At 37.7% G+C, this 18,625-nt stretch overlaps 1 protein-coding gene across 1 annotated transcript; it reads right to left on the bottom strand.

Moving 5' to 3' along the window:
- Positions 1 to 6,462: 6,462 nt before the first annotated feature.
- PROK1 (prokineticin 1) lies at positions 6,463 to 17,980 on the bottom strand. Its single transcript, XM_042465609.1, has 3 exons — positions 17,731 to 17,980; positions 8,340 to 8,465; positions 6,463 to 6,902 (listed from the first exon to the last, which is right to left on the bottom strand). Exons 1-3 carry the CDS (start codon positions 17,800 to 17,802, stop codon positions 6,777 to 6,779), a joined length of 324 nt encoding a protein of 107 aa, XP_042321543.1. The 5' UTR covers positions 17,803 to 17,980; the 3' UTR covers positions 6,463 to 6,776.
- Between the last annotated feature and the right edge of the window lie 645 nt (positions 17,981 to 18,625).

Raw genomic sequence — 18,625 nt, 5'->3', positions numbered from 1 at the left:
GAATTGCAAAGGCAAGCAGGAAAAGCCATGTCCCAACTGTAATTTATACTGAAGAGATCTTTCTCAATCACATTCCTGCCTAGTCATGAATAGCTACTGGTTGACCTACCATGACTGATTATGGGAAAGAACCAAAAGATGGAAGAAAGATGTAGTGTCTTGTGAAGCTTCCTGCCAACAGAACAGAAGTGGGTGGATGACACTGTCACACTATGAATATGAAGAGAGATACATTTTGGTGTACTGAACACAGGAAGTTTCCTTATATCATTGACCCTTCAGGCTCAGTATTGCATCCACTGTTTGACAGTGGGTTTTCAGTGTTTCAGACGCAAAGGTCTTTCTTAGCTCTGCTTGCAAATGTGAAGGGTTGATTCTGAAATGTTCTGCGTGTGTAGCATATCATCTACCACTAGATCACCTTCACTTACTATTGTGTCAATAGTTCCTGCCTGGGACCTATATTCTTCCCTTATTGCAAAGCTGACACTTAGGAAACTAAGCTAAGATAGAGATGGATAAAGTGATGTGTCTACTAAAACAAGGAAGCATATCAGGTTTCATTGAAGACTAGAAGCCATTAATATACTATTTGAATCTCAGGCGGGGAGAGGAATATACATTAGGATTCAGTGATTAAATTAGTTATAGGTTAATCATGATCTATGTATTGGCTGTATTATAAGATGTCGTGATGGTTCACTATAAAAATAGTGACAATTTATATTAAATTTGGATTTACAAATGGAAAAGTTTAGATCAATTCGAAAAAATTATAAAATAATCTGAAAGAGGTATAATAGGGTGGATGAGGAACCTATAGAGAAGTAGAGGATTGAGAAGTGAAAAGGAAATGAAGGTCTGATGGACTTAATTAGTTCCAAATCTCTAAAGGAATGAAGTATTATGCAGTGATGTCATTTCTAATTGGTTGATGCAAGCGGTTGTGTAATTAATTTATGTGGTGTAATTAATTTGTTATATCTTATTTTAAAAACCAATAAATATATAAAAGAAAGGAAATTAAGCTTTTCTCCATATACTTTGATAATTTTATATGCTTTGCTAGGCCATAAGATGTCTTTGAAATGAGATGTACAATTAATTTAATTTTAACTGCTAAGGAATATTTTTTGGAGGGTAAAATCTGTTTTTGCAACAGTTTAGCACAAAGGAAAAGGGAGACTTATGAAACTTTGTCTCACATGTGGGGGACAATATATTATTGATGATATGAAGTGTTGGAAGTGAAGAACAGTGTAACCACATTTGCACAAGTGACCATGTGCTACTAGGCAGCAACAGAAGTCGAGAACTCTAGTTCAGCTTTCCTGGAATGTCTGCTCTCTCTGGCTCAGTCTTCACCAGACTGTAATACTGGAATTACTCTGGATTCTTCATCAAACAGTTTTGTGTTGTTGGAAGTACACAGGTTGATTTTAACCTAGAGTGACTCCCTGATAGCAAACAACACAGCTCATCATTTGAAGGCAAATTTGCTTCGGGGAGAGGGCATTTATATTATTAATTCAGGATTTTTCAGACCACAGAGTGTGTGACTGGCAGCAGACAATTACCTCTTATTTGTTCACACCTCTTGTGCACATGTGTTTGATACCTCTCCTCTAACTGGTAGCCGCCTCACATGACAGATCACACTTCCTTGAGTAGATCCCAAATATATGTTGAGTGACAAGGCATCAAAAGGTTAGGGGGAAAATAATTTTAAAAAATGGGTTGAAAGTGAGTTAGTTTTTCTTCACATTCTAGCCCTTGCAATGTGAAAAGAAATCTGGTGTTGCTCTTGGAAGAATGAACATTGTGTACTTCAAAGGTTCAGAGGCAGGTCTAAGCTACATTTTCTGCTCAATGCAGATTCAGCCTCTGTTGTCTGCTCAGTTGCTTCCTCTTCTGACTGATACTGTCAAGCTTGATTTCACATCCTCTCCTGTCTCCTCCTCCTATCTTTCTTAGTCATATAGCTAAAGGCACCAGACCTTATCCTTATTATCAAATGCATACTTCACTTCAATAAACCTTCTTTTCATGGAGACAGTCTTTAATAATGATTCCAAATGCCAGCTTCCATATTTGCTAACATGCAGAAGATAACCCAAGGTAATGATTATACCAATCTAAAAGCTCACAAATACCCTGGCTCTCTAACACCAATAATTAATGTTTATAAAGCTAAGGTTACACCTATGATTTTATACGCAGCAGAAGTTTGGGGTCTAAATCCCACTTCATTAGTTGAACTAGCTCAGTCTCAACATCTGAGATGTATATTGGGTGTAGACAAGAGGACATCCGCGTCTGCTGTTAGAGCGGAACTAGAAATATATTCAGTTTATTCGCAAGCCAAAATCAGAGTTTAATTATTGGTGTAAAATGAATGAAATGGGGCCAGATAGACTACCAAAATTATGTCTCTCAGAACAGTCTCAATCCCATTTTGAGTCCTCTTGGTTTATGCAAATAACAAACTTTATTGTGAGCTGTGGTCTCCCTGTAACCTGCACAGTCAATGATCAAACAAAAAAGGGTGCGAGACAGAGAATCCAGGATATTGAGGCCCAAAAAGATATAGCCACCCTTAGTAAGGTAGGCAATTTAAAATGGCTGAGCCAATTTAAACGCACTTTTCAAAGACTGAACTATCTAAAAATACAAATGCCAAAATACCTGAGGTATTTGAGCAGCTTGACACAATGGTAACATATGGTAGATTTCATGGTATTCCTTACGATGAGCGAACTTGTATTTGTGGAGACCGAGAAATTGAAGATTTAGCTCAAATTCTGTTCAAGTGTGATTTGTACCAACAGGAAAGAGACCAGTATCTTGGTCCCTATATCAAATGATCAATGTTCTGAGATACCCATGTTAGAACTTCATATTTCATGAGTGGTCAAGATTCAAAAATATCTATTATCACAGCTTGGTTTCTATGTAAAGTAATACAGCTGAGAGCTAGATACGTGGGGACAATTGGGTTAAACTGTAGAGGTGATGAGGAATTTTGATGTGTAACTGATGTTCAATCTTTCTGTTTTATGTACCATCATTTTAAAGCTGTATCCCCCCTCATTTTACCCATTTTCGTACTTTGAATCCTTTATATAGATTTTTATAATGAAGTTTTATAATTTTGTTTCATTTATGGGTTTTGTACTTAAATTGTATGGCATTCAGATGGTATCTGTATGGTATTTTATTCATACTTTAGATTTATTATATTAACTTTTTAAATTTCTATAGACCTTCTATAGAATTTTATAGCGTGTTTTATCTGCTTTGTGTTATTTTGATATGGCCTAAGAGCTAATCAATAAACAATATGTATGTATGTATGTACCAATCTTTGTCCTTAGCAGGTATCTGGACCCTAGAGTTGAGTCCCCTCACTAGAAGCCAAAATGACTAAACTGAGGTTCCCACACTTTGAACATAGCATGAGAGAAGACAATAATGTTGCTGAAGACAGCAGGAAAAGAGGTAATACTGGCAGATCGATTCAATAACGGAAGCTCACAGCCCCATGTTTGCAAGACTTGAGCACAGGTATTCAAAACAGGAGATCTTGAAGGTCTCTCATTTGTAGGGACATCATAAATGGAAGCCAGTTTGACAGCAATTAACAACACAGTGGAGTCCCAGTTCTGTGGAAAAGGCAAGATTAAAACAAAACAAAGCATTCAGTAGTACTTAGTCCAAAAGTGCAACTAACCTGTGTTCTGGTTCAAGAAGAGAATCAACTGCATACTTGTGATGAGTTGATTTACAAGACTACCAATATGCATAGCAGGCTAGTGTAAGTAATGATATTTAAAGAGTTTTAAATATTTTAGGAGAAAAATTACATCCCATAATGTATGTGTGTGGCATTATGGTTTGAGTGTTAGCTCAGGAAGATTATGAGATGGGGGAAGGGAAAGCCAAGAGTAAAATGCATACTCTGGCAAAGTCACTCAGCTGTGCTGAGAGTTTTCAGACATGGGAAAGTCCTGGGAGTAGTTTGTTGCTGGAGTATTCCTGGATCTTCATGGGTTAAGTCCTGGATAAATGTGACATTATCTGAAAATATTCAGTATGATCATTTGTGAGGCGTATGCATTTTTCCCGAGTTTTCCATCTGATAATGATCCTGGAGTCCAGGGTTCAATTCTCAGCTTTGACCACAAAACCTAAAAAGTCACATGCTCTCGGCCTCAGAGGAAGGCAATGGCAAAATTCCTCTGAACGAATCTTGCCAAGAAAACCCATGATAGGGTCACCTTAAGGTCACCACAAGTCAGGAACATCTTCAACAACAGGCATACATCAACAGGAAATGCACATGTGTGTGCATATGCTCACTATTTTTGGAGCCAGCATCAACTCTGTCAAAGTGTTTTTGAAAATACTGTATATAAAAACAGCATTTTATATATATATATATATATATATATATATATATATGCAGAGAAAACAGGATGAGTGTACTCATCATGACTCATTTTCTGTCTTTCCTTATCTTCTACCTCCAGCCAAAAGTTCATCAAGAATGATGACATGATAAGACAGAAGTTCAGTACACAGATATTAATTTTATGGTTAATTTCAATAAAATAATTCTTATTACAATATAGCACACATATGACAGTAAAGGAAACATATCTGCACATTACAGAGAAACATTCCATACTATGATACAATACATATTCGGGCCCAGTTATTCTGGGCTTTTGTCCACATTGAAAGCAATGTTCTTGTATTGCATTAGAGACATACATATCTTAAGTAATGAGCCTGCTATGGATCCACAATCAGCCTGTTTTGGACACACAGAGAGACTTTCAAACTGGATCAAGAACGAGAACAGATGGAGCTTCTTTGTCCCATCAGAACTGGCTGCATAGAATGGTGATTATCTGGCCCTTGTGGCAGTAAGTTAAAATGTAGTTAGAAAACTGTTTCTTCTTTTCCCCCTTCCTCCACTGAACAAAATGTTTCATGTTTCATTTTTAAAAGGATTGTCTTTTTGTTTTAAGACTCCAAATAAATATTTAACTAGATAAGAGCTCCTGAAATATACATTTGTTGTAAGAACAGCCCATAGCTTGGGGAATGAATGGGGGAGGCACTGTACCTGTGTCAGAAAAGCAAAGAGTTAATGGTTAATGGTTATTGAGATTCTAAAAGTCAGGACCAAATTAGAAATGATTTTTTAAGTTTAATAGCAGCCGGGGTGGAGAAGGGTGTATATTTTTCAAGAGCACAATGATGAAAGAAGATATCTTTATATTTTGACCCTTACTCCTTCCAAGGAAAGGGGGAAACAACACCTTTACCAAAGGCCATTACAAAGTGGGAGCAGAGCAGAGCTACAGGGGATTCTTCTTCAATGCCATACTGGTGCCACTTGGCTGCTAAATGGGCAGCAGTCCCTAGCACAGACACTGATGTTATTGTGCTCATGCACAAACAGCTACCTGCTCAGAAGCCATCCACTTACATACTGCTGAAGCAAGGATGTGATTCTTTGTTCATTTCATTTTTGAGAGAAGCAACAAGTAATTCTCCTGCTGCAAGAAAATCTTCAAAAACAGTGCCCTTTTCAAAGACACAGTTCAGGACTTCTTCTCCACAAAATGTGCTTGTGGTGTTTTTGTGCAGAAGATAGCATTTTCTGTGGAGAAACAGCTTTTTCTACACAGAAAGGAGAATTTATGCATCAAAATATGATTTTATGTGTCAAAAATGCTCTTTTCTGTACAAAAAATATTGTATTTGAAATCTTATTCTGTACAAAATTAACACATGATTTTTTTTCTTGGAAAAGCAGCATTTTCTGTGCAGTGTATATATTCTGTTTTATGCACAAAAATACCATGTTTGAATTTTGCACAGAATAAGTCCAAAACTGTAAAAATTCTCATCAGTGCAGAATTGTCCTCATCAAGGTTCCTAAAACTCAACAAATATATTTTTCTACCATTTAAAAAGTATTTTTGAATATTGTTTCCATCCTTATGCTGAAGTGTTTTTCCACTGCCATCTTGTGGCAATATCCCATAATAGCATTGTACATTGCATCCCCTGTATGCAGCTATGTTGTGGTGGATGCTAGTATTGTGCCCCAGTACACTCACAGCTAGGGAAAACTCTTTCCTCTGTCTCTTGACATCCAGATGTTATGGTATCATTTGTTTCACTGGTCAAAATGCAACAGATAAAATGTCACAACGTAACTGCTCTTGCAGCGATAAGAAATGCATCTCACGGGGCAACTTCATGGATTAGGGATACAGGCATCACACCTCCCTCCTATTGGGAAGTCGGTGCTAGACAACATGAGCTGTGTAGGTATGGGGGCAGCAAAGTACACTTCATACATTACAGTATATATGGATAAATTATTTGGCACATCCACCAGACAGAATGTATGATGTCCTTAAGAGGTCAAGTTGAAAGCTATTATGTTTTAATATGTTTGATCAGAAATACTGGTGACAGCTACTTGTTCCCAAAACATAAAAACATACCCAGCTCACACCAAGAGCTCATCACTTCTTATTTACAGTTCTGACTTCCCTTCTGGTTTGCTTGAATCACAGTTCCTGTGTGTTGATAAATCACTGACTGGTGCTGCCAAACCCCATTTAAGTGAATGGACAAAGCTTGTGTAGATGGATGCCTAATTGTCCTCACAGGATGTTGAAGATAAGTATTTAATGTGTACTGCAGTGAGCAGGAACAATCATAAAACTTTTTTCTTTCATTATATTTCACTTTCATTTCATTAAATCCACGTTTTTGAAGTCTACTGAACATCGGTATCGTCCATCAATGAATTTGGAACATATGTAGTTTGGCAAACATGGACAGGTGTGATGTTGTCGTTTCCCAAAGAAAGGAACCTTTCAGAAAACAAAAAACAAAAAAATACAGAACATTAAATTAAGTGCTATCAGTTCAACTCAAGTAAACAGAAAGGTGAAGAAACAAGAATGGAGAAAAGGCACCAGGGTTAATAAAGCCCAAATCTTAACATTTATGGTCCAGTCCAGCTAAACTGTGATTGTGTGATAATGCTTGAGCATTTGGTGCAGCTATGTTGATGTTTAAAATTTAGAGGAACCTGAAATATAGGTGAAGAAAATATTTTTAAGCAAGTATTGTTATTCTTTAGCAAGGAATAAGATTGTTTATGCTCCTCCAAAACCAACACTATCCCCTGTTAACTTAATTATAGTGGAAGTAGTAATATTCCAAGTAGTGTAGTAATATTCCTCCAAAGGTGAAAATGACAGTCATACTATTGTTGAATAAGTGAACTATTTGTCTAGGACTCCTTTTTAGGCCCTAACTTGCATAATAGAGCAATAATAACTCTCAACCTGCATGTTTCTTTTCAACTGTAGTTTTCTCCCATTTGAGGCATGGTTAAGAAGTGTGCATGTGGTTTCTCTCCATCCCCATCATCCCATATATGAACTCAACACTTCCCCCATGCTCCCCCCCTCCGCCATTCACATTCACTGTCTCACAATTTTTTTAAAAAAATTGTTATCGTAATAGTGCTAAAGTGATAAGATCTTGTACCACTTTAGCACTACAGCTGCAAAAAGAAGGAAAAGAAACAAACCAAAACGGTCAGTATGGTAACTGGAAATGTAGTGAAGGAACAAAGGTGAGTGGAAAATGTCAGGGTAAAAGTAGATCACCATTCAATCCCAGTGAATTTGTCATCAGTGGGATGGCCCAAAAACACAGCAAAGGGGACAAAGACTGTAGATGCCAAAGACTGTGTTGGAAACTCCCAGGACAATAAAAACCCACACCCTGCTGATACTTTTTAATTAAAAAATAAATAATAAAAATAAAAACCTGAGAAGTATTACTACAATTCTCACCAAACTCTAATGCTTTTGTCCAGTCCGGAGGAACACTTACATAATATTTTCAATTTGCAATGTGAGCAAGACAAACATGTAACCTGGAACAGTGTTTATTCACCACAGCAGCTGAAAAAAAAAATCTGAAACAAGTACACCCAGTCAATTGTACTGTTAACTGATGAGAGTTTGACATCCTCTTTGCTAACTCTGTGACCTAAACAACATTCCTGTCCTTCTCTCTGTTATAGCATGTTTTGCTTTACTGACTTTTTTAAAAACAGAAGCTATGTGTTTTATTATCCACAAATTATGTGATATCACATTTGTGTTGTGAAAGCACCTAGCTTTTAAAGCAAATAGGTACAGCTTATGTAAAGAAAATGTGTAACAGCAGTCATAAAAGATAGATGGTATTAGTTAATAGGGAATGACAGAGCTGAGGCCACTTTCAAATACCTTATGACTGATGGGGTGACATTCATCACCTTCTTGCCCTAACGGAGTACACATCCGGAGTCCACGGAGCCACAAGCTGATGGCGCAGCATGTCCCACCTCCACACTGGAGGTCCCTTTCACAAGCCTAGAAAGAAGCACCACAACAGTCTGAATTAGTAGACATTGGGAGCTTTTCCCCAAGTATTAGCATTAGCTGGATGTATAAGTATACAAGGGAAATGTAAAGCCGTACATCCCTGGTGAAATACATCTTTGGATATGGCTGAAGGAGAAATAACCATGCTAGAGGTGGATTTAAAATCACAGTGGCTTCAACATAATAACAAGAATGGCACCAGGAATGAGAACCCATACCCTCCAATAGTCCACAGATGAAAACTGGGACACATGTGTCCATGCAACATCAGAGTGTGGTTAAAAAACTGTGGCTAGGCAACAAGAGAGCAAGTTATTAATGAGGAAAACACACACACAAAAAACCTATCTTCTGCTGAAAATCCCTGGAATTCAAGAAATGTTCAGCGGGAGGATAAACTTATTTGGAAGGACAAAATTTTGCTCCCTCCTCTCTCCTTCCACCTCCTGAGTTGAGTGCAAGCCACCTTTTTACTTTGCACTCAGGCTGCAGCAACTGAAGAAAGCTGGGACAAAGGGGGGAAATGGGAGGAGGTGAGAGTATTTTAAAAGCAACTGAGAAAGTGGGATGGCAGAGAATTACCTGGGGTTGTCCCTGCACAACTGGGCCAGTTGGAGGAATGAGAACATCCTTGGTAAAGTGTATGAGTTTCAACTGGGGGAGACTGAAAGCAGAATCCTAAAACCCTACCATAATCTAAAAGATGTTACACTACAGCTGCTTGAGATTTTCTTTTTAAAAGGCCCTTAGCCTTTAATCAACAGTAAACCAAAGTGCAACCATATTGTCAGCAGAGGCAAGAGCTATTAGAGGTCAGAAATAATCTTGGATAGTTCAGTATATATCAGAGATACTGTTGCAGCTATGATACTGCTAGGAACTGCTGTTCCCATTATGAAAGGTTATATTTATACAACCTGGACTGACTAGCTCAGATAAAATGAATACCCTCTTGTTGATTGTTGAAACTAAACTTTCACCTAATGAAGTCATGAGAACCAGGCGGAAAAAAGCAAAGCCAAACACTCTCAAAAACTAAAAATACAGTAAAACTCAAGCTAAATAGCTTCTGTGATAACTATGAAGTTCTACTGAGGTCACAGAAGCCACACATCTAACAGAGGGCTTGTTGAGAGAGCCATATGATGTAAGGAACTCCTGCAAAATTTCTTGAAAGTCCAGGACATGCTGGCTCCACGTCTCTGCACCCTGTTGACGTATTTGTCCAGAATTATCTGCTGAAGATTTGATCAACCCAGCAAGCTGGCAAAATTGCTTACACGGTAGAGGACATCCATCAAAGAAAAGATGTGTATGACCAGACTGCGGTAAGATGAAGTGAAGGCAAGCCAAATAAACCATGACTTTATTACTATTTGTTACAGAAAGGAAAAAGAAGGCCTTGATGTCATGGCAAAATGAAATGAAATTTTTATGGGACTGTTTTTAAAATATGCTGGAAGACCAAACACTGCATTTTGAAACAGTGTATTATTTTTCAAGGAGAAATAAAAGAAAAGCAGACACTGTAGCACTTCTCTCTGTCATTAGGAAAGCTGAGGCTGTGAGCCTTTGCCTTATACTGGGATCAGTTCCGGACCCTTCTGCGTAAGGCAAATTGCGCGTATGCTTGAGCCCCATTGAAAATAATGGGGCTCGCGCATGGCGCATGCTCCATTATTCTCCCATCACACAGCTTTCAGCGTGGGAAGCAAAAGGAGAAGACCCAGGATTTTTTAAAATACAAATTTCAAAATTTTAATTTTAAAAAAATCTTTTATTTTTAAATTTTTCTTTAAAAACATCACATTTTAACCCAGTCTTCTATGCATATGTAAATACATATGTAAATAGGTTGTGCATATGAAATTGTAATTTGAAGGAATAATTTTAATTTTGCTAGTTGTTTATGTCACAACTATTAGCATTATACTCAGTGGTACAGTATATGGGAATTATCGGTAACATTAGTGCAAAAAATCATTTCTAAGGATTCTGTATGGTGTGAAATGGGAAGAGGTCAATGGCGGTGGTGACACCATGAGTTACCGCACCGAGTAACACCAACCCTAGGGATGCCACTGCCCTTGTGTACAGTATAATAGGGCTACTGATAATAGCTTATACTTTATCATCCTGTCCTACTGCCTGTCCTAAGGTTGTTGTTACTGTTGTGTGCCTTCATGTCATCTCTGATTTATGGCAACCCTAAAATGACCATATCATTGGCTCTTTTTGGCAAGATTTGTCCAAAGGGGGTTTCCCATTGCTTTCTGAGTCTGAGAGAGCATAGCTTGCCTTGTGTCACCCAGTGGATTTCCATGACCAAGCAGAGATTTGAAACTTGGTCTCCTGACGTCTAGCACTCAAATCACTACACCACGCTTGGTCTAGGGATAGAAAAAATAGTCTCCAGAAATCATTCCAAACAGAAGAATGAATTTCCTAACACTTGGGGAAAAAAACTTCCATGAAGAATAGTGCAGTAGCAAGATTCTTCACATTTTGTGAAGTCTCTTGGGGAATGATTCTGCACAGAAATACATAGGCTTAAATCTTGTCGTTATTCCTATCTAGAGTAGAATAGATCTACTGAATATCAGTCTCGACAGACCCGCAATGGGGAGTAATGGGGGCATGGCATGCACACTCCCCATGCTGCTGTGATGCCATGTGCCCCACCACGCAGCGGGCAGCATCACGGTGCTCCTCTGGCGCTGTGTCCAGATGATGCAGCAGCAAAGGAGCAACGAAAAGCCATGGCATTGGCAGCTATGGCACCCTTTCTGTGGCACAAAAAGGAGCTTTTTAATTGCATTTAATTGCTGCGGCCCCAATCTGGCGCTGAAAGGGGCGGCTGCAGGCCACCCCCTAGGTGTGGCCTGTTTAGCCCCTCAGTCAGATTTACCTGTGTGTTGACTCACAACACATACTGATTCAATAATTGATTAAATGGGCCTTCTATAGTTGGACTAACCAACAGGATGGCAGGCACAGTGTATTTTGTGCAGGAAACACTGTTTTCTGATCCAAACATTTTGTGTGTGTGCAGCAAAAATAATGCATATTTCTAAGCAGCATAATTCCCTAGGAGACTTCAGAATGTGTGAATGCCTCTTGAGAACTGTGCAGTAATTTTCATTTTTTCCTTCAGTAGAGAGAAAACTATGGGCACTGTTCCTCCTATCATACAAAAACAAAGAATACCAAGATTTACATCTTTACTTAGTAGAGTTGTTTATGACTATGCAAAGGAAAGGAAGCTGGTATGCTTAGTATTGCACATACTCTAAGGGCCATCCTTGGCACTGAAACAGGTTCCAAGGTTATGTTTTAAAGCACTAGTCTCCATTGTTTAAATTTAAGTTTTATTATCTTATTAAACCTTATTCTTTGCTCCAGAGTCACCTCTGATGCAAATCAACCTGGTCACTACTATTCTTTTCCTGTGGAACATGATAATGTAGTCAACTGGTGACACTGTAAAGCAGGGAGTGGATATAATGGTTCTTGCCTTAGAGCAGCACATTGAATGAGATGGCATAAGGGCATTTCTAACCATAAATGTCTAAAGGCTCCCCCCACCCATTCACAGTGGAGTTTGGTTATAGCACTAGAGAAGAGTGATCTTTTTAAAATATCCACTGCCAACTTCATTCAAAAATTGTCTGACTCACTTATGCATCACAGCTGTGACAATTTAAATAGATAACAGTCAGGACAAATACATAATAATGCAATTTCCTGCATCTGTTAAAATTCAAATAATTTAAATTAAGTAAAGATGGAGAAAATAAGCATCAGTCTTATTCAAGGAAATGCTAAACAAATAAAAATCAAATTCTGCTAAGTCTATTTATGACTTATTATGCTGAAGCCATCAGAGCTATTTTGGGAACAGGAAGTATAATCCATCAAGAAAGAAGATATATGTACCTAGTTATGTGAATCCAAAATCCTGATATTCCATCTTTGTTTCATTTTATTTGTTTGACTCGGAAGATTTACCAAATGGATTGTTGTTAAAATAGTTACATGTAGCATTTTGGTTTTGGATTCATCTGAATTCCTCAATTGTTTTTAATCTACATAAAATATCTAAATTAGATCATATCAGAAGCAGCGGCTTTATATTCAATACAAAATACTCAAAGGAACAAAGTGAAACCTGTGAGATAATATATTAATAGAAAAGGAAATATTGACCTAACTTAATCAAGTCCAGTCTAGTTAGATAATGCTAGTTAAGTATTTCCTTAAAACAGAACCAATATCTCTATACTATATCAACATTTACATAATTTCCACTGACTCAGTGAGTCTATTCTAGTCAGAACTGGCAACTGCATTTATTATATTTATATTTATTAAAATAATTATAATTATTATTTATTTTCCAACAACATGGAGATCCACATGTTTTCTAACTCTGGCTTAACAACTGCCTTACTGTGTTGTGTTCTTAGAAAAGAAGAATCCAGCCCACTTAATTTTTAAGTGAAATATAATATAATTTCCCCCCTTAGAATCTCCAAACTGTAGAGGGACTATTATATATTTGAATGTTCTACAACATCAAAAACTTTCTGAATATTACCAACCTGGGTTGATTCAGCATGAGTTTGGACCATTTGCTTAATTCCTTCTGCCAAAGGTGCTTAACATTTTTAATTCATGCAGTTTATGTACTTTTTAGTAAAATGTGATTTAAAATAAATCATCATCAAACAAGGTGGCTCCTATTCCTTTAATATTTCTCATTCAAATCCACCTCTTGATATTCCTTATTTTCCACAACTATTAAATGTTCAGGTGCTCATCTACTTAGCTACTTTATTTGGAGAAGATGCAAAGCTACACTTTAGTGAGTAGCTTCTGGACTTGGTTGATTAGATAGTCCCCCTAGTTTCTCTTTGTGTTAGTCTCTAAGGTAATTTTAATTGTTTTGTGTACGCTAATGAATATTCTATTGTTTATTGTTTGAATTTTATTAAATCTCTGGGTGGGGGATATGAGAGAAATTGTTATTTCTGTTCAGCTTTGATAGAATTTATCCAGTTCACACATGTTGGAGCCAAACCTGGACTCAAATGTTGTTTGAAATCAGAAATCAGAAATTCATATGTGAGACTGAGATCTGTTCTGCTCATCTTCCTTTGTCCACACATATCAGATATCCCGCAAACTGTGTTTGATAAATGCATGCATTTGAAAAATTGTGTGAAAAAAAGGGAGGCACTTAAAACTGCATACAAGCATGCTTTAATCAATGGGGAAATGTGTTCAAAAACAAAGGCACACCAAAAATGTGTGTGGTTATCTACACCTTATGTTATATTAAATCTTTCTCTCCACCAATGCTGCAGATACTCCCTCACTTTGAATAAGAGGACACCAAGCAGCCACCTAAGTCTAGGGAGTAAAGGCACATAAACATGCTTGCTCATTTGGCCACCAGACTATGATAGCCATTTGACAAAGAGGACTGGGCTTCAGTACATAGTAACAACTATAGGAAAGAAGGAATTTCAGCAGGGGCAGATTGCTGGACCAGTGTGAGTGTGCTATGCTCACACACATGCTGTAACTCCCTCTTTCACATACCTACTGAAGATACAAGAACCTGGTTCTTTCCTTATGGCCATCCTAGAGCCATGGAAGTACCCACTTAGAATCCTCTTGCAACATTAGGCCAATGTAACTCAGGGAGGAGGGCATAAGAATGCTGCCTCTGTAAGTGAAAATCTTCTTTGTTCCCCAAATTTCTAGTGTTAAAATCTAAAATTTCAGTTGAGCATTTAATAAATATATGTTATGCATCCAAAGAAATGGGGCAGGCAAAATTACCAGGGGGTTGCAAATACAGCAAATATATGCACTCCAGGTGTGAACCATTTTCAGTATCTCACTCTCTGGAATGCTAGAAATTTGGAGACTGAAGGAATATTTCATTTAAGAGGGTAGAATTCTCATTAGGGTAATTTCTTCATTTTCCCCTTCTGTAATTACATCCAGAGAGCCAGCATGGTGTAGTGGTTTGAGTGACGGACTACGACTCTGGAAACCCACTGAGTGACCCTAGGCAAGTCACACACACTCAGCCTCAGAAAAAGCCATGAGAGATTCACCTTAGGGTCACCATGAGTTGGAAACGACTTGAAGGTGCACAGCAACAACAAATAACTACATCTGTAGTGTAACCCCTGCTTATATTGGTGGTTGTACTATTCAGATGCTTATACAAGGAGTTAACATGCTATTTCCTTGCAAAACAAAAGTATGTGGAAACACTGCTCCTCCTACAACTAGAATGACTGCCTAACAGCTGGGAAGTTACCAAGCATACTGTTCAGTCAGCACCTTCTGCATTAAAGCTCTGGTGGAGCTTCATGTGCTGCCATCAGTAAACAGAATCTTTGCCGCGAGTAAGAGAATTTTTGCTGTTGTTGTTGTTAACCACCCTCGATCTTGACCTAACACAAGTCTGTGGATGACAGAGCTCTGAGACTCCTTGTCCTCCACTGATCTGCTTAGTTCCTGTACATTCATACCCGTGATCTCTTTAATAGAGTCCATCCATCTAGCATGTGGCCCTCCTCTCTTTCTGCTTCTCTCCACCTTTCCTAGAATTATGTTTTTTTCCAGTGAGCCATGCCTTCTCATTATGTGGGCAAATTACTACAGCCTCAGTTTACTCATCTTGGCATCCAGGGAGATTTCAGGCTTGATCTGTTCAAGGACTCATTTGTTTGTCTTTTTGGCTGTCCATGAAATCCTCGGCACTCTTCTCCAGCACCACATCTCAAATGAATTGATTTTCTTCCTATCTGCTTTCTTAACTATCCAGCTTTCACATCCATACATGGTGACGGGAAATACAATGGTTTGTATGATTCTCTTCTGAATAAACCAAGCCTCATGAATATACCAATTCTGAAGGCTTTCAAGGTGGGACTGTGAAGGCTCAGGCCACAAGGCAATATCTTCCAACATGTGAATACTCTCTGACTATGTCTTCTGTGTGTTTATTCCCTTCATGACTTGCTTCTCATGCATATTCTGTGTTTGGAGAATTGCCTTCTGATAGACATTGGAGTACTGGCCTTTGGACCTTATCACACTAGCAAAATCCCATTCAGAAACGGGATTTAAACTAGATTTAATTTTTTTAAAAACCCACAAATCTGGGAAGTTTATCACACAACATTCCTGCAAACGTGAAATAATGTGAAAATAAACCAAAGGTAAAATGGGGGAAACTGCAGCTTTTTACTTTCAGGAAATTCCGAAAGTAAACTTGTGATAAACTTCTCACATTTGCAGGTGTTTTAAAAACTTAAATCTGGTTTAAATCCCATTTCTGAATGGAATTTTGCTAGTGTGATAAGGCCCTTTGTTAATTTGTAGTTGCTTTCTTTTACCATGTTATATTACTGGGCATACCCAAACTGATTGAAACATCCCAGATTTTGTTCCTGTTCTTTCAGATTTTATGCTGGGTTAAAATAAACCAACCTGGGGAGCTGGTATAAAAAGTTTGTGATCATATCAGGATCTGACAGAAAATATTTTGAAATACACAAAACAGCTATTGATTTTCAAAATAAAACTGGAAAGAATGGGAACAAAATTGGAAACAGTCTGGTTTTTTTAATCAGTCTGGATGTGCCTTTAGAGTTGAAAGTGAACATCTCTTTAGAATGATACCAGTTCTGAGGACAATAACTGGAGATTATTCCCATAGAAACTGTTTTTTAAGAACAAGATGGGATAAAATATTTTAAACAAATGAAATAAACATTAGCTTTAATTCCAGAAATAAACTAATCAGATACAACTGCTCATTATGCTGGCTATGTATAAATGTGTTCAGGGCTCACTGTACTTTTAGTTGTTTTGTAGAGGGATTTTCAGCAAGTGTGGTTTGCCATGCAAAATTTCCCTGCAAACCTTCTCTCATCTGCTCAGTGGTTTAAAGGTACAGCACCCTGTACTTACTTTCAAGAGACAGTGGTATTTCTAATTCATTTTTTATTGTTATGTCCCTTCAAGTCAACTGTAACTTACAGTGCTCCTATCCTAAGATTTTCTTGGGAAGATTTATTCAGAAAAGGGTTGCTGTTGACTATCTTTAAGGCCGAGAGAGTGTGACTTGTTCAAGGACACTCAGTGGGTTTCCATGGGTGAGCAGGGATTCAAATTGTAGTCTCCCAGAGTCCTAGTTCAAAACTCAGACCAGTATACCACACTGCTCACTTCTAATTCTTATTTGAAATTTGAAGAGAGAAAAATTGGCATCATGGACAACACTGCCCTTTTTTGATACCTATTATAGCCAGTCAATCTTGATATTTTAAAATAATAAAAAAATAATCCAGCTTTCTTTTAGCTTGTGTATAAAACTCTTGAATATTTGCATATATTTACTATACAATCCTACATATATTTATTGAGAGATAAGTTGCACTGATCACATAGACATTATTTCTAGATAAGTTGTACAGGTCATGTCTTGAATCTGCCCCCTCCCATCCCCTGTAGTCCTGTGTCTTCAAACATTATTTGAAAGAGATTAAACCAAAATTTTGCACCTAGTGCTGTGATTTTTCTAAAAAGTTTAAGATGCAGTAGGTAAATAAACAGTGGATATCACTGCTCTTAATTTTTTGTTACTTTTTTGTGTGGTTTTGTAAGGTGAGTGATTAAATAAAAATCAGACTTTTAGACAACATAGGGTGTTTTCTTCTTTCTTTCTTAGCAATGATAACCATTTTCATTTTGAAATCCAACTCTTTATTTCTTATGATTAACTTTCTTGCAACTTGATTCTACAAACACATTGCAATACAAATCACAGCCCACTAGTTACAGTTGAACTGACAGTGCATTAACTTCACCACTGTTGCAGTAGACCCAAACATCTGAGCCCAAACATGAATCAGCTGTAGGCATTTATATCAGTTAACAAGACAAAAGAAATAGTTCTCCAGCTGTTGTTAAAAGTATTAACATGAGAAAGATAAATTCCAACATTTCTAGCTACTAAGGCAGACTTAGCCAGGTTTGGGGCTTCTCCCAACAATATCTTTGTCTTAGAATCAGGCTGCTGACTTACTTTTGTCTCATAACTTGCCTAATTCATGGTCCATCCTCACAGTAACTGGGCTACAAGTACATGCTACATATATTATTCAGACAAGACTGCTTCAACAGTTAAAATCAGATAAGCAAGATTTTTTTAAAAAAAACTTACCCCGGTGATAACTGCACACTTATTCAAGGCTATTAACACAAAAAAGCACAAGATTTGTACAATTATTTTCATGATGCTGGAGAAAATGGTTAAATCCTTGTCTTTCCTCCTCCTCAAGTTCTCTCTTTCATGTCACAGCTGATGCACTGCTATGCCAGTCCTCCTGTTCTCCCTCCTCCTTGCTAGGTTTTCAAAGAGATCTGATCGCCTCCTGCTCTCTATTTAACATCTTCTCAGCCCCTTTCACTTTTTCTTTTTTGCTGAGGCTGTACTTATGGTGACGATCCCAGGTACCACCTCCCATGAACACTGAATGTAAAACATAGTTGAACAGGAAGCAGAGGACTGAGTGGTTTTTTAAATAATAATACAAATAATACAGATATCTTTAAACTATGTTTTCTTTTACATCTAATATTGGTGGACTTACCAGTAGCATAGGAACTGGGATCCTGTTGTTTTAAAAGTTTTAATGTATGAATTAAACCATTTTATACATGCCCCTTTCAGCTATTGAAGGAGACCTTTTAAAAATGATCATCAAATATTTCTGAAACAATGACCAGATCCATAGTAAATGACCTAGAAAATGTCCTGGATTTCACTGTCATTGCCCAAAGGGCAAAAAAGACAATGAAGACAGAGCCTTCCTTCCTTTCCTCCCTCTTTCCTCCCTGTGCTGGGCAAATTCTCTTTCTGATGCCAGTGCAAGTTTAGGAACATAGAAACTGTCTTATATGAAATCAGATTATTTATCCATCCAGCCCTATACTGGGTGGCAACTCTCCAGAGTCTCAGATCTTTACATCAACTATTAGACACCTGACTCTTTTCACTGGAAGTGCTAAGGATGGAACTTGTGGGGTTTCCATCTGAATGCAAACCATGTGCTTTC

The sequence above is a fragment of the Sceloporus undulatus genome, chromosome 4, assembly GCF_019175285.1.
Source record: "Sceloporus undulatus isolate JIND9_A2432 ecotype Alabama chromosome 4, SceUnd_v1.1, whole genome shotgun sequence".
Classification (NCBI taxonomy): Eukaryota; Metazoa; Chordata; class Lepidosauria; order Squamata; family Phrynosomatidae; genus Sceloporus; species Sceloporus undulatus.
This window is presented reverse-complemented; position numbering and strand designations above follow the sequence as displayed.